The 16,916-nt window shown below is 37.8% G+C and overlaps 1 protein-coding gene across 1 annotated transcript; it reads right to left on the bottom strand.

Moving 5' to 3' along the window:
* Positions 1-314: 314 nt before the first annotated feature.
* Positions 315-11,807, bottom strand: LOC107723326 (myosin heavy chain, fast skeletal muscle-like). Its single transcript, XM_016531890.1, has 40 exons — positions 11,601-11,807; positions 11,364-11,507; positions 11,126-11,282; positions 11,002-11,029; positions 10,709-10,820; positions 9,414-9,506; positions 9,220-9,283; positions 9,029-9,127; positions 8,821-8,924; positions 8,599-8,737; positions 8,333-8,451; positions 8,055-8,204; positions 7,800-7,970; positions 7,408-7,708; positions 7,210-7,280; positions 6,972-7,059; positions 6,740-6,857; positions 6,532-6,655; positions 6,293-6,429; positions 5,944-6,199; positions 5,609-5,851; positions 5,321-5,497; positions 5,088-5,233; positions 4,910-5,000; positions 4,443-4,832; positions 4,234-4,360; positions 3,913-4,031; positions 3,636-3,832; positions 3,368-3,551; positions 3,094-3,259; positions 2,863-2,987; positions 2,449-2,757; positions 2,124-2,327; positions 1,913-2,038; positions 1,748-1,825; positions 1,220-1,312; positions 938-1,042; positions 769-864; positions 487-649; positions 315-370 (listed from the first exon to the last, which is right to left on the bottom strand). Exons 1-40 carry the CDS (start codon positions 11,805-11,807, stop codon positions 315-317), a joined length of 5,877 nt encoding a protein of 1,958 aa, XP_016387376.1.
* Positions 11,808-16,916: the final 5,109 nt, after the last annotated feature.

The following is a 16,916-nucleotide window of genomic DNA, read 5'->3' as shown; positions in this document are numbered from 1 at the left end:
TGTTGTGTACATGAAGAATTGCCTTTAAGGATAATAAAGTTAAGTAAGTTTAATTTACTTTTAATAAACTTTTTTTTTTTGCATGAGGACACCTTTATGAACAAGCTTTTTAAATTATTGACAAAGCTATTGTGTGTATTAAAATGTTAGATTATTTCAGTATTTAAGTGATAATGTCATTTAAAAAAATTAATTCATTAATTTATTTGAGAATAAAATTGCTCTAAAGATCACTCCAAAACAAATGTCTAGTGAGCGCATATTTATTTCAAAAGGAATATTACATGTAAATACAAATCTACTGAACAATCGTATTATATGACTTCAGTAGAGGCTTCCATCAGGTTTAAGGGTTTCACTCTTCTTTGGCCTGAGACAAAAAACAATGACATACAGAAGTCATGTAAATACTCAGTACATTTTTTCAAGCATAAGCTGAAAACTGTATGTTTCTTCTCAGTAAATGCAAGAAATCATTTTCTTTACTGAGTAAAGATTCTGCTATTATGCAACTTACCTTTCCAGCATCACGGCTCTTGGCTCTGAGCTTGTTGACTTGAGACTCAGAAATGTCAGCACGCTCCTCAGCCTCCTCCAGCTCATGCTGCACCTTCCTCAACTTGGACAGATGAGCATTGGCTTGTTCCTCCTGAAGAGTAAAATTTTTATTATGTTTGTTAACTAAGCTGTGAAACATCAGTGATACTGCTCCAGTAAATAAATGACTAATTATTATACTATTATAATGTTCAGATTTATTTAACATACCGCTTCCTCAGCCTGCCTCTTGTACGCTTTGACCTTCAGCTGCAGCTTATCAACCAGATCCTGAAGTCTGTTGATGTTCTTCTTATCCTCCTCAGTCTACAAACAATTAAAAAAATATTTCATAGATTTGTATGGATAAACCTATGGATATGGTCAGGTATGATCATACCTGATAAGACAGCTCTTTCACTCTCCTCTCATATTTGCGGACACCCTTAACAGCATCAGCTCCACGTCTCTGTTCTGCTTCAACTTCAACCTCAAGCTCACGAACCTTTGATAGCACATAAATAATTTCATACAAGTGTACAACTGAGTAGTTATCGCCTGGTTACTACTTTTGGAACCTGAGATGGTGCTTTAATTTTAGGAATAAGTGTAAGCAACATCTTCAAAAGATTTTATCCTAAAATTATATTTTATATAAAAAAAATCCTTTAAAAATATTTACTCTGCTCTCCAACTTCTGGAGTTGTTTCTTTCCACCCTTCATGGCCAGATTCTCAGCCTCATCCAGACGGTGCTGCAGGTCCTTCACTGTGACCTCCAGATTCTTCTTCATCCTCTCAAGATGAGCACTGGTGTCCTGCTCCTTTCAGCAATCTAGCTGCTGCATTTTGAACTACTTGTAAACGGGAAATTTGAGTCTTCGAAGCACCATAATATAGAGAGTTGCAATGATCCAGCTGAGATGTGATTGAATTAAATAAATGTGAGTTACTGAAGCATAAGTGAGCACTGGACTATGACAATGTTTAATTTCTGGTGTTTATATCATGCTTGCAAACTCGTTGCCTTTTGAAGAAATTTGCTGTTCTGACATTGAAATGGGCCATTCTTGGTTTCCACGAAAGCATTAAGAAGCAGTGTTTTCAACATTCATCAAATCAAATCAAATCACTTTATTGTCACAAATTAATAATAAGAAATGTTTATTCTCAGCCTCATCCAGACGGTGCTGCAGGTCCTTCACTGTGACCTCCAGATTCTTCTTCATCCTCTCAAGATGAGCACTGGTGTCCTGCTCCTTCTTGAGTTCCTCTGCCATCATTGCAGCCTTTTGCAGTAATATAGATATATATTAGATTGACATTTTTAAGTACACAAGTGTTTTGTGAATCATTAGGCAGCTACTCTTTCTCACATCAGTGATGGCCTTCTTGGCCTTCTCCTCTGCATTTCTGGCTTCCTGTACAGTGTCTTCAACTTCACTCTGGATCTGAACAAGGTCAGCCTCTAGCTTCTTCTTGGTGTTCAGGAGACTTGTGTTCTGCAACATGGAAAGCAACAGTACGAACATTGCAAATGAGGCTCTCAATTTCCTTAATCTTATCATAAAAACAATGTGCCATTACCTGAGAGTGCAGCAGCCCAACACGCTCACTGGCATCCACCAGCTCTTGTTCAGCCACTTTGCGGCCTCTCTCTGTCTGCTCCAGAGCAGCTCTCAGCTCCTCAATCTCAGCTTGCATGAGAGTGTTTCTGCGTTCCACCATTGCCACCTGCTCCTTCATGTCTTCCTGTCCTCTCAGAGCATCGTCAAGGTGCAGTTGGGCATCCTGAGCATAACAATAGCATTACAGTAATCTTTTGATGTGCTTTTTGTTGGCCTTTCACTTACCATAGTTTTGATTATACAAACATATTTATCCACCCCAAAGCCAAAGAGAAGTCATATACCTTGAGTTGTCCCTGAACGTTCCTGAGCTGTTTCTGGGCCTCAGAAGCCTGGCGATTGGCGTGGCTCAGCTGAATCTCCATCTCATTAAGGTCTCCCTCCATCTTCTTCTTGATTCTCAGGGCATCATTCCTGCTCCTGACCTCAGAGTCCAGAGTGCTCTGCATGGATTCAGTGACTCTCTGGCTGTTCCTCTTGATCTGCTCCATCTCCTCATCCTTCTCGGCAAGCTTCCTGTCAATCTCACCCTTGACCTGGTTAAGCTCAAGCTGGACACGGAGAATCTTGGACTCCTCATGCTCCAGGGTTCCCTATGAAAAATAAAAACCACATTTACATTTCAGATTGAAAATATGCATTGACAACACAGTATAATGCTTCTAGCAAGAATGACATATTAAACTCAGGATACTCACTTCAGTTTCCTCCAGGGCGATCTGAATCTCAGCCTTCTCAGTCTCCACTGCCTTCTTGGCCTTTTCCAGCTCATGGATGCTCTTACCAGTCTCACCTAACTGCTCTGTCAGATCTGAAATCTCCTCTACAAGTTAGAAAATATTAATCAACATAAATATACTGTGAATCCCTACAGATTTAACACTGCAAAACACTGATTTAAATCATGAATTTAGTAATGTCATTCTTACGCTGCAGATTCTTGTTCTCTCTCTTGAGGGTCTCCAGCTGGTCCAGAGTCTCCTCATAGGAGTTCTTCATCTTGAACAGCTCAGTGCTGAGTGAACGAGCCTCTTTCTGGGCACCTTCCAGCTCTGCCTGACTTTCCTCATATTTCTGCTTCCATTCTGACAGGACCTTTGGTGAAGATATTTCAAGGTCAAGTTTATTTATAACATCTTCAACAAAGCCCATTTTAGCAATGATTTAGGAAGAGAATATCATATAATGATTAATTTATTTTACCTTGTCAAAGTTCCTCTGCTTCTTGTCAAGGTTGGCAGCCAAAGCATTGGCTCTCTCCACATCAATCATGAGGTCCTCCACCTCACCCTGGAGTCTCTGTTTGGTCTTCTCCAGAGAGGCACATTTGGAGTTCACAGCCTCAATTTGTTCTTCTGCCTCTTGCAGACGCTGAGCCAACTTCTTCCTACAATGAATTTGTAAACATCAGTTTACCTGAAAGCCTTTTCCCATATGAACACATAGTAATCAGCTCTTGTGATGTTCATACTTGGACTCTTCAAGCTCCTCAGTGCGCTGGATGGCATCAGTTTCATATTTGGTTCTCCACTGAGCAACTTCACTGTTGGCCTTTGACATTCCCCGCTGCAGCTCAGCCTTTGCCTCCTGCTCTTCCTCAAACTGCTCACGGAGAAGGTCACAGTCATGACGGGCTGATTGCACAGCATGGGCCAGTGCGTTCTTAGCCTAGGAGAGAAAGTCACATAATATTAGCTTTATTGCTTAGTAGTCAAAATTATGTGTTTGTTTTGACTATGCTATATTACCTTAACCTCCTCTTCAATCTGCCTCTTAAGCTCTTCAATTTGCTGAGTGAAAGCTTGTTTGCCTCTGGAGAGCTGAGAAACCAGAGCCTCCTTCTCCTCCAGCTGACGGCCAAATTCACCTGTGTAAATTTAGACTCACTTTGTCAGATTGTGTTAATGTCTCCAACAGTTAATATCAAAACAAACTATATAAAAGCAAAATTTAAATTTATGCTTTCTCTAATACTACATTGCCAGATATTCAGTGCTGAATAATGTTAATACACCATTCTCAATTACTATTGAAGTACTATTAATTTCTTCGTGATTGCTTTTGGTTACCATTTTCAGTTTGAAGTCTTGCTCTTTGAGCACTGAGGTCATTTATCTGACGAAGGTTCTCATCATTCTTAGACTTTATTTCACTAAGTTGGTCCTCAAGTGTGCGGCACATTTTCTCAAGATTGGCCTAAAAATGCAAAAGTCATTAGATGTTTGAAAAACTTCAAGACATGTTCTATATTCTTTAGGCATAAATTTTTTTTACCAACCTTTGCTTTGGCAACAGCCTCCATGTTGCTGGAGAGATCATCAATCTCCATTTTGTATTCACTCTTCTCTTTCTCAAGCTTCTGCTTGACACGCTGGAGGTTGTCAATTTGCTCTCCCAGCTCAGCCACAGTGTCTGCCTGCTTCTTACGGAGGGCAGCAGCCGTAGCTTCATGCTGGAGGGTGGACTCTTCAAGATCACGACGCAGCTTCTGGAATTCAGCTTCACGCTTCTTATTCATTTCGATCTGAGCAGCAGTGGCTCGTCCAGCCTCCTCAAGCCTTTCACTGATCTCCTCAAGTTCCCTGGAGAGATCAGCTCTCTGCTTCTCAACCTTGGCACGAGCAGCACGCTCAGCCTCAATCTCTTCCTCCAGTTCCTCAATGCGAGCCTACAGTGGCAAGTAGTTAATCAGAATTTTTAGTGATCTGGATTTGATCAAAATCTCTCAATCTCTCAATTTCACACCTGAAGCTCCTTGATCTTCTTCTGGAGTTGAGCACCCAGAGATTGTTCATCTTCAATCTTGCTAAGCAGCTGGCTTGTTTCAAAGTCTTTCCTGTGGGTGTTCAATAATGAGTAATTTTTTAAACAATAACTTTCTGATTCACAAAAAGTTTTTGCTTTAATTACATGCTTTAATTACTTTTTAATTTTCTCCTCAGATTGCTGTTTGTCATTTTCTAGATCCATGATGGACTCTTGGGCTAATTTCAGATCTCCTTCAAGCTTTCTCTTTGCTCTCTCAAGATCCATGCGGAGCTTCTTCTCTTGTTCAAGGGAACCCTCAAGCTATTGGACAGTGATATATAAAATATTTTCTGGGTAAAAAAAACAGGTTATTTAATGAATTCATGACATGTTTAGTTAATAACTCACATCATCAACTTGCTGCTCAAGCTTTGTCTTGGATTTGGTCAGGGTGTTGACTTTGTCCTCCTCTGCCTGGAGATCATCCAAGGTCTGCTGATGTGCCTCTTGGAGAGCTTTCTTCTCCTTCGTAAGTTTGGCAATGCTCTCATCCTGAGCTGCCATTTCCTCAGTCAAGTTCTTGACCTGTGTGATTTTTTTGTTCCAAATGAGCTTGTTTCTTTTTTACAATACATAGTCTACATCATCATATAAAACAGAAATTAAATCTAATCTTAAACCAACTTAATCTCCAACCTTGTTCTCAGTGGCATGTTTCTCCTTTTCCACTTTAGCCAAGGTGAGCTCCAGGTCATCAATGTCTTTCTTCAGCTCAGAGCACTCATCCTCCAGCTTCCTCTTCTTGGCTGTCAGTTCAGCATTGATTTCTTCCTCATCTTCCAGTCTCTCAGTTGTCTCTTTGAGTTTAGCTTCAAGCTGGATTTTGCTCTTGATCAGACCCTCACACCTCTCCTCAGCATCTGAGAGATTCTCAGATTCCTGTTAGGAAAATAGATTTCTATTTCTTTGGAAACCACTTTGTTCCATTTTAATGGAGATAAAAATCAGTTAATTCAATTAGGTATACTCACAGATGCTACTTGCAGCTGCAGATCATTTTTCTCTTGTAGCAGTGCCACCATCTTCTCTTCAAGCTCCTTCTTTTTGGCTTCAGCCTTGGCAAGATCTTCTTTGCATTTTGCAAAGTCCTCTTTCATGGTTGCCAGCTCCTTCTCAGTCTCAGCACTCTTCAGCAGAGGCTTAATCTTGTAGTAAACCTTCATCCATGGCCAGTGTTTGACATTCATGAATGAGCGGATGTTGTATTGGATTGTGTAAATGGACTCCCTTAGAATAATTAATTATTAAATGCTATAATCATCATTATTTACCATTCACACAGGTATTATTGATATTATCTTTATTCATGACATTCCTCACCTCCTCTCCATCATCTTCACAAACTCCCTCCTCATCAAGTAACCACGGCAGACAGCCTGAGTCATTGTGACCAGAGCAGCCAGTTTCTCATCACGCATCTCCTCAAGAGTACCCAGAAGACCAGCTTTGAAGAACACCTGAATTCACAACAAATCAAACGATATTGATTTAAACAGAATGAGCATAAAAATAGATCATGATCATTGAATGTTTTAAATGCTGTAAAGCAAAATATTAACCTTTGTGTGTCCAAATCTGTACTGGTCGTGATCAACGTCGATGGATCCCAGGAGTTTCTCAGAAGCTTTCTTGTTGTCAATAAACTGTCCCTCTGGGATTACACTTACATTCAGTACCTTGTATCTGTTGAAGATCAATCAAAATGCTTCATATCCTCTAATTAAAAGCCTCATACAGTAATTGGTGTTTTCATGTGGTCCCATTTACCTCTGCTTGAAGTCACCATAGAGGATTCTGCTGGGGAAGCCCTTTCTGCAGATTCTGATGCCCTCCAGCACACCGTTACACCTCAGCTGGTGGATAACCAGGTGGTTCTCCATGAGACCTATAAAGAACAGTTTAGATTATGAGCTTGGTAAATTGACATTATCATTACTATAAATATTACTTTCAAAATATTGTTAATGTCAAAATATCTGTAAGCCCTTTATAACTTTACCTGGAGTCTTGGACTCATTGGGAATTAGACAACGCACGAAGTGAGGGTGAGTGCTCCTCAAGTTGGTCATGAGCTTGCCCAAGTTCTCCTGTTTAATCATGAAAAGTTACAGCTTTCTTAGTCACATTGTCTGACTTGTTGATATATAATTTCTCTGACTTAGAGTCAAGCAAGCGTATGTACAGTAACTGCTTTCAGATGCATCATTATTCACATTTGGTCTCAAACAAAGACATACTCTAAACTGTGAAGACACAGTCTGCATGGAACCACCCTTCTTCTTGCCTCCCTTCTTGCCACCACCAGTCTCTATTCAGATAAAGATACAAATGAACACATATAAATGCAAAAACAAGAAAAAAAGAGCAAAACTGAATCCAAGGTTGGTTAAATTAATGTCCATAATTGTGTTAGTAACTTTTTTTTTCCTAATTACCCTCAACAACAGGTGGGTAGATAGTAGCCAGCAGTTTGACAGAAGACTTCTGGTACAGCTGCAGAACAGACTCGTTCAGTGGATCCTTGTTCTTGTCCAACCAGCCATTAATGTTGTAGTCCACAGTTCCAGCGTAGTGGACCAGGGAGAAGTGGGCCTCAGCCTTGCCTTTGACAGGCTTTGGTTTTTGGAAAGCATTGCACTTGCCAAGATGCTGATCATACAGCTTGTTCTTGAAGGAAGTGTCTGTAGCCTTGGGGAACATGCACTCCTCTTCAAGGATGGAGAAGATACCCATGGGCTGTTTATAAAAGAATGTTGTTTATTATTAAAAATGTATACTTCTGAAAATTAAAAAATGGAAATGAATAAGTTCATAAACCAGTAAAAACCTTCTCAATGAGCTCAATGCAAGCAGCCAAGTCCATGCCAAAGTCAATGAACTCCCAAACAATGCCCTCCTTCTTGTACTCCTCTTGTTCCAGCACAAACATGTGGTGGTTGAAAAACTGTTGCAGTTTCTCGTTAGTGAAGTTGATGCACAGCTGTTCCATGCTGTTGAACTGGAGGAAGAAACAGGATCATTTACTGACGGCTGAATGTGACTATATTTGCCATAAAGAGAGATAAACATAAACTATTCTTACATCAAAGATCTCAAAGCCAGCAATATCCAGCACACCAATGAAGAAATTTCTTTGTTGTTTTGTGTCCAACATCTGGTTGATACGAATGACCATCCACAAGAACATCCTCTCATAGATAGATTTGGACAAGGCGCTAACAGAGTTGTACACCTGCAAGAATAGAGTGAATTTTTATTAAAAACTTTCTGATTTGCTATAATTAGTCAAATTTAATCATGATTTTCAGACTGAACACAAAGAGATGCTGGAAATATGTTACTACGTATATTACTACACACCTGTGGCACAGTCTGGCCTTTGGTCACAAACTCATTTCCGACTTTTACTCTGGGGTAGCACAAAGCCTTCAGCATATCAGCAGAGTTCAAACCCAGAAGGTAGGCGATTTTGTCAGCCTCTGCAATTTGAAAGGGTACAAAACATCCATACATTTCTTGCCTTGAAAACTATTTTTTCCTTCATGAAAATAGAAGAATCAGTGCTTTTGATTCTCTCAAGCAAAGCACTGTATGTAATCACACACATTAGTACTATTTATTCTCACCCTCTGTGCCATCAGGCTCAGCCTGCTCCTCACGCTGCTTCTGCTTGAACTTCATGTTACCATGATGAAGCACAGCTCCAGTGAACTTGTAGATGCCCATCTTCTCCTCAGCAGTGAAGCCCAGAATGTCAATAGCAGTCTGGAAATTTCAGAAAAGAACAAGCTCTATGGTCAGCCATATTTATATTGAATTTGTTATTTAAAAAAACAGCATTGACTCACATCAGTAGCAACCAGCTCCTCTTTATCATCAATGCTTGCCACTGTGATCTGACCCTGACTGCACATGGGGAAGTCGTAGGGGTTGGTGGTGATGAGCGTCATTTCTGTAAAATACACAGAGCATTTATGAAAGAGTATTATCTGGTATTGTCCGAGTATTTACAATATTATCTGGCATCAAAACATAGAATCAAATATGTGCGTCTACCAATCAGCTCAGGCTTATGGTTGGTCATCATCTGGTAGAAGATGTGGTAGCCTCTCTCATCTGGAAGCTGGAATGTCACTCTAGACTTCTCCAGCAGATCTGTTGAGAGAATGCACTTGAGTCACAATCATCTGAAGCGTGACAGACAAATGTGCAGGATGGATAAATTAAATTAAATCATGTCCACCTACATGTCTCAATATCAGCACTGGCCAGTTTTCCTGATGTGCCAAAGTGAATTCTGATGAATTTACCCTGTTTTGAACAATAAGTTGACACATAAATAATAGTAATGATAAGAGTTTTATAGAAATCTTTGAATATGAAAATCCAACACAACCAACGAACTGATAAAATAAACTGAAATAAAAAGTGGTGAACTTACAAAACGAGAGGAGTTGTCATTTCTCACAGTCTTGGCATTACCATAAGCCTCAAGCAGAGGGTTGGCAGCAATAATCTGATCCTCAAGAGAGCCCTGCATTGGTTGAAGGGTATTTTATTATTATTATTAGTAGTATTAGTATTAGTATTAGTATTATTACTATTAGTATTATTATCTAAGTATACATATATATTTTACATAGTCTCATACCTGCATTTTACCGGCAGTCTGCTCTTTCTTCTTGTCACCATGAACTGCAACTGTGGCAAAGTACTGGATGACACGTTTGGTGTTCACAGTCTTTCCAGCACCAGATTCTCCACTGGTTTATTAAAGATGAGAAGACAAACATTGATAAAATATATACACTTTTCAGAAGACAGAAGTATACAGTATATTTATATTTTATTTTGTATATATCTCCATATATATTTTTTTTTATATATATATTTGCCATATATCTGATTTATACTTGCATCTGTAAATGAAATGAAAATACTTACGTAATCAGGACAGACTGGTTTTCTCTATCTGTTGATTGCAATGTGTAAAATTTCTGGTAAATATTTATTTTATATACAGCAACATTTAATTAAATCTATAGAATTAACTTCCGTAAGGTCTTACCAGTCAGCATGAACTGATAGGCGTTGTCAGAGACAGAGAAGATGTGGGGTGGGGCCTCCATACGCTTCTTGCCTCTGTAGGCAGCCACCACTTCTGCATCATACACTGGGAGCCACTTGTAGGGGTTCACAGTAGCGCAGAACAGCCCTACAGAGTTGTACACCTGTAAGTAGAATAGAGTGAATATTTTAGTAAAAATGTCTTTTTGCAATAATTAGTCAGACTAACTAATGATTTTCAGGTTAAATACATGGACAAGCTGGAAATATGTTACTACATACCTGTGGCACGGTCTGGCCTTTGGTCACAAACTCATTTCCGACCTTGACTCTGGGGTAGCACAAAGCCTTCAGCATATCAGCAGAGTTCAAACCCAGAAGGTAGGCGATTTTGTCAGCCTCTGCGATTTAAAAAGTTACAAAAAATATCCATTCCTTTTCTTGTTTTGAAAACTAAAACCGCCCTTTTCTTTATTTACGGTAAATAGAAACAATGATCTCTCAAATCAAAGCATTGCGTGTGATGACAAACATTGGTATTATTTAGTCTCACCCTCTGTGCCATCAGGCTCAGCCTGCTCCACACGCTGCTTCTGCTTGAACTTCATGTTACCATGATGGAGCACAGAAGTATCTTTCAGAATAATATATTTGTTTTGTATCTCATACCTGCATTTTGCCGGGACCCTGCTCTTTCTTCTTATCACCATGAACTGCAACTGTGGCAAAGTACTGGATGACACGTTTGGTGTTCACAGTCTTTCCAGCACCAGATTCTCCACTGGTTTATTAAAGATGAGAAGACAAACATTGATAAAATATATACACTTTTCAGAAGACAGAAGTATACAGTATATTTATATTTTATTTTGTATATATCTCCATATATATTTTTTTTTATATATATATTTGCCATATATCTGATTTATACTTGCATCTGTAAATGAAATGAAAATACTTACGTAATCAGGACAGACTGGTTTTCTCTATCTGTTGATTGCAATGTGTAAAATTTCTGGTAAATATTTATTTTATATACAGCAACATTTAATTAAATCTATAGAATTAACTTCCGTAAGGTCTTACCAGTCAGCATGAACTGATAGGCGTTGTCAGAGACAGAGAAGATGTGGGGTGGGGCCTCCATACGCTTCTTGCCTCTGTAGGCAGCCACCACTTCTGCATCATACACTGGGAGCCACTTGTAGGGGTTCACAGTAGCGCAGAACAGCCCAGAGTAGGTCTGAAATGAGCAAAGTGGTCAGATTGCAAAAATACAGACAAAATTAACTCAAACACTGTTTTACTTTGCTCCAGAACTTACATAGATCATCCATGCGGCATAACGCTCTTTGAGGTTATACAGCACAGAGGGTTCATTGAGATGGGTCATCATGGCCATGTCCTCAATCTTGTCAAACTTTGGAGGATTCATTGGATGGACATCATCCTCCTTTGCAACTCTCTCCTATAAATTTGGTCCATTAAATATAGCAGAAAATAAATTAAATATGTCATAAATTTATGCACAGAGCATCTAGTTGAAATGTTGAAAATGTACCTCCTTAGTGTCATTCACAATAACAGTGACTTTGCCACCGTCTTTGCTCTTGATTGTTCCCTTGACGTACAGCTCTTTATCATCAACCACATAGCAGGCAGACTTGGCATCAAATGGTTTGCTCTGAGCCTCGATTCTCTCCTTCTCAGGCTTACGGAGGAAAATGGCAGCCTTGCCATAAATGGCCATCTCCGCGTCCGTACTCATGCTGGCGGTTTACTAAAATTTAGAGACAAAATTACTATTGGTGATCAAGTATACAGTCCACATAAAGAATTCACAGAGGGTCTCATGTAGGTCAGGTCTTTATAGATTTATACAGTATTAAAAGGTGAAGAAGCCTATTAAAATAATAAAAAAGTGAACCTTAATTGATGGTGTGCCTGATTAGATCTGCTGCACAAGATGCATTTTGCTGATACATTTTAATACATAAATATAAATTGCATAAACACAAATGAAACAGAAATGATGTTATCACTTTTATTTATGTGTACCACTGTGTACATACACTATGTGTAAAATGTGTCCTTAGTCCCACTTAAAATCAGCCATTGGACATGTGTAAAACCTCTCGTTTATCAAAAATAGCAGCACATCTACAATAAGCAGTCTACATGGATTTGACAAAAGACCTGCTAATATTCAAAAAAATTTTGTAATGCAGTAACACAATGTATTGCTACCACCTACCTTCCTGCTCCTTGAGACCAGATGAAATTTTCACAGCCCTGCCAAGAAATTCAGTTAAATATAAACTATATTTAGTCATAGATGTAAATGTGAATGTAATATCAATGTTTTTTTTACTTAAAAAATAATATCTTATTAAAGACTTTATCTTCTGTCATATCAACTGGTTTAGCTCACTCACATAAGTAACAACATCAAATGCAAAGTACTTCAGCTTCTTACCACAAGTTGGAACTTCTCTAGTCTCCTGTAAGACTGGTCATGCTCTCCTCCACACTTATATTGAGGTCAGTGCACTAAGCAGAGGCTATATATGGACAAGCTTTGGAGTCTTATTTTATGGTAAGAAGCTGCATCTATTCTCAGTCATCAACCTATATAACAGCCTTTTACACAGTTATAGTTATCACATAAAATTGACAACGCATTACTTCAAAAAGATGTTCACATTTGGATTAAATTACATGATATATTTAAATATCATAGTTATCTTTCATAAGAATTATCATATAATAGATTTACAATTACATATTTTTATATATCTGTTTACATCTTTACATTTATACTCTTCCATTGTAAATGGACTTACAAGAAATATAATTTACTTTCTGCATAGGCATAGGACTGTGCTTGATTTTAATGATCTTCATTAGGAAATTAAATGATTTAATTATCTATTAGGGAATTATTTTTGTTGCCATTTAAATTGGAATAATATCAAAACATATAAATGACACATTTGAGATCTCATTTTTGTAACTCAAGAACACTTAATATAATAGATGTACAAGCCTGTATAATAACGATTGACCAAAGGTAACCCAATCTCTCATAAAAAATAACATGAAAGTTCACTGCCAGTGTATGAGTACTGAAGTGTCTATTTATACCTAATGCAAAATTATCCTTTATATGATTGGGATGGGTAAACTATATTATTTGACTAGGGGAATGTGGTTACATAATCTGCACTTTTTATAGTAAATATATCAAATATGTATAAAACAAATCATACACTACTTATAACAAGCAAAATCGGAGTATTCATAGTTCTGCTAAGAAATAATGTATTTATAAACTAAATTCATAAATTCAATATTACATTTTCTTTAAAAAAAAATCTAACACTAGCTTCTCTAATATTTTTGTATTCTATCTATTTGTTTTCTTTATATTTATCATACAATTAACAAAAGCAAAAAAGGCCTCTAACACTAGCTTGCTCTATTCTTTTTCTATTTTTTTTCTATTTTTATTATATAATTTTAAAAAAAACTTGCTATTTGTACTGCGTTAAGCTAACTGAGACATGTTATAGCACTTGCATATCATTGCTCTTTTGTTGATTTTGATTGCTTCCATTGTCCTCATTTGTAAGTCACTTTGGATAAAAGTGTCTGCTAAATGACTAAATGATGTAAATGTAATGTAAATTTTGTGTCTTTCAGAAGAAATGGATGAATTCAGGTGTTGTAAATCTGACAGGCTCTACTAGCGCACATAGCCCTTAAACTAAGCCATCATCTATGATCATTATGAACTTGTTTAAAACACAATGCATTTACTTATAGGCTACATGTATTTGTGTATCTGAATAGCTTGTTTTGCTGTGAATAATTTTGCATGTCTCGTTTTTTAAACCTGCTACCATTCATTTGCTTCTTGTTTTCTTTATAAAAAACAAACAAAAACTAACACTAGCTTTATAATCTTTTTGTATTCTATCTATTTTTTCAATTAACAAAAGCAAAAAAGGCCTCTAACACTAGCTTGCTCTATTCTTTTTCTATTTTTTTTCTATTTTTATTATATAATTTTAAAAAAAACTTGCTATTTGTACTGCGTTAAGCTAACTGAGACATGTTATAGCACTTGCATATCATTGCTCTTTTGTTGATTTTGATTGCTTCCATTGTCCTCATTTGTAAGTCACTTTGGATAAAAGTGTCTGCTAAATGACTAAATGATGTAAATGTAATGTAAATTTTGTGTCTTTCAGAAGAAATGGATGAATTCAGGTGTTGTAAATCTGACAGGCTCTACTAGCGCACATAGCCCTTAAACTAAGCCATCATCTATGATCATTATGAACTTGTTTAAAACACAATGCATTTACTTATAGGCTACATGTATTTGTGTATCTGAATAGCTTGTTTTGCTGTGAATAATTTTGCATGTCTCGTTTTTTAAACCTGCTATAGTGAACGGTATGGTGCCAGGCATGTCGGTTTAGGCTACTTGTGTCCAAGAGACATATATCTCGTAAACTCGACATAACTCAACCCCTAGAATTATTAAAATATTAACATTTTATTTTGAATGAAGAATAACAAAGACAGTGCAGTGCCATGATTATAACTATTATTCACTCGATCGTCTGTGACAGAATGAAATTTGAATAATTTGTTATTATCAATATTTGTTGAAGGAATAGCCTATATAAGAACAAAAAAATTATAGAAAACACATCATCCAATCCATATTTTAAACCCATTCATTGATGTTTCTTATTTTTATTTAACATTTGTATATATTATAACTGTTGTTATATATTTACTTTTCCACTTCATTTCATGTATCTCTTTGCCCAGTAATTAATGTTCTGTATCAACGTATCAGTTTAAGACTTAAAGTACTATAAATGTTTTGTAAATAATATACATAATACCCGACAATCATATCAATAATGTCTATTTCTGTAGACCTACGTCAGTAGGTGGCGATATGGCGTCTGTATTAGGCTACGTATTAGCAAGTTATTAAATATTAGACTCAATTGATTCATTAGAATCAGTGAATCATTAACAAATGAAACAGTGGACTTAAAAGAAACTATTCATTCACTTAGGCCTATATTTGTTCACAAACAATGATTTATTCCTCAATGAAACACTACTAATTATTATATCTTTATAATGATACTTAGGCTACTATAGGCTATTAATGACTTTAAATTTACTGTATAATTAATACAGAGACACTAATTTGGGCAAATAGCACTAATGACTTGTTTAGGACTTGAAGCTTAAAATTGGGGACTTGCAACTCGACTTGGACTTGCCCATCTTGACACAGGACTTGACTTGGGACTTGTGTGTCTTGACTCAGGACTTGACTTGAGACTTGATTGCAAAGACTCGAGACTTACTTTTGATTTGCAAAACAATGACTTGGTTCCACCTCGGGTCTCGCTGTATTGAGAAATAAGTTGGGCAGTGAGAGTTGTCCTCTGAGGCGAAGAGGATGACCTCTGCCTCCCCGAAGACAGACCAGATTTTCAGAACTGTTTGAGGATGTAGAGTCCATTCCCCTGGAGCTACATTGCCTCTGGACAGCATATCTGTGCCAAGGTTCAGACTGCCCAGCACATGAACCGCCCTTAGCAAGAGGAGTTAGTTTGGCACCCAAAGCCACAGGATGGCTCATCGCCTCGGTGATTGATGTAACCTACCACTGTCATGCTGTCCGACTGGACTAAGACGTGGTGCCCCTTCAAGACTGGCAGGAAGGTTTTCAGGGCTAGGAAAACCGCCAACATTTCGAGGCAGTTGATATGCAGGCATTGCTCCGGGGCTGACCAGGAGCCGAACACCGGATAGCAGAGGACAGCAGAGGAGGGGCGCTGGTCTTCCTGTGTAAAACACACCGGCAACACGAGGCGACACGGGGAGGGTGGGGCACGTGGGCGCTGAGCCAACGTGCTACCACTCGAGCCACTGAAAAGACCTGCTGCTCCGTTGTTTCTTTCTCTTAGGCGAGAAAGGAAACGGGAGCCTTCATTGAAGAAGGTGATCCCCGAGCAGAGACAGGAGAGGCTCATACTCTCACAGTATGAGATATCTTTCCCTGATCTTGCTGGCAAGCTTGTCTCAAATTCTCAGAAACATTCCTCCCGCCTGACTGTTCAGTTAGCCAAGCTGTAACTTCAGCCTCCTCAATATGATTTTCAAGATTAATAACTGGTGATCATATCTACTTAATCATTATCTATTAGCACTTTCTTAAATACCAGCATTAGTTTAAATACTTGTGCTTTTACATCTGCTTTAACATTTGTTAATAGCTCTTTACCCTGTACATGCGTATGTCATACATATTCTGGGCAATTTATTTTTACACCTAAGTCCCATCATTTAATCTAAAGTTGAAGGTTGTTTAACAATGTGTATACGTTAACTATTTATGTGCAAGTAAGAAATACTTATCTGGGTGTAATCAAGATTTTAAACAAGTCACCTTGCTAGGGAATGGTTGTTGCCAACACGTTCTCACTCCCAACTCGTCACATATTGGCGCTTGGTCAGGACCCCTTGATCGCGTCTATTCCTCTCACAAATCAATCGCTTTGCCTCAGAAGAATTTTTTAATAAATTATGACTGTAGTTGTACCTGGCTGCCATATCCTGTGTTTTATTGACAAATGGTAGGTTTAGGGGCAGGGGTTGGGTTACGTGCCCATAAATGTGTAAATAGTGTAATGTAAATAAAATTTTTGTGACTGTTTACATTGAAAAATCACACCCCAACATATATACAATAATGGCAATATTATTACCCAATATATAATTTAATCATGATGATAAAATTCGAGTTGGGAGTGAGAAAGTGTTGCTGCTAGTGAGA

This window comes from Sinocyclocheilus rhinocerous, unplaced genomic scaffold (genome assembly GCF_001515625.1).
Source record: "Sinocyclocheilus rhinocerous isolate Xijiao unplaced genomic scaffold, SAMN03320098_v1.1 scaffold1476, whole genome shotgun sequence".
Lineage (NCBI taxonomy): Eukaryota > Metazoa > Chordata > Actinopteri > Cypriniformes > Cyprinidae > Sinocyclocheilus > Sinocyclocheilus rhinocerous.
Note: the sequence above shows the minus strand (reverse complement) of the source record. Positions and strands in the feature narration are given on the sequence as shown.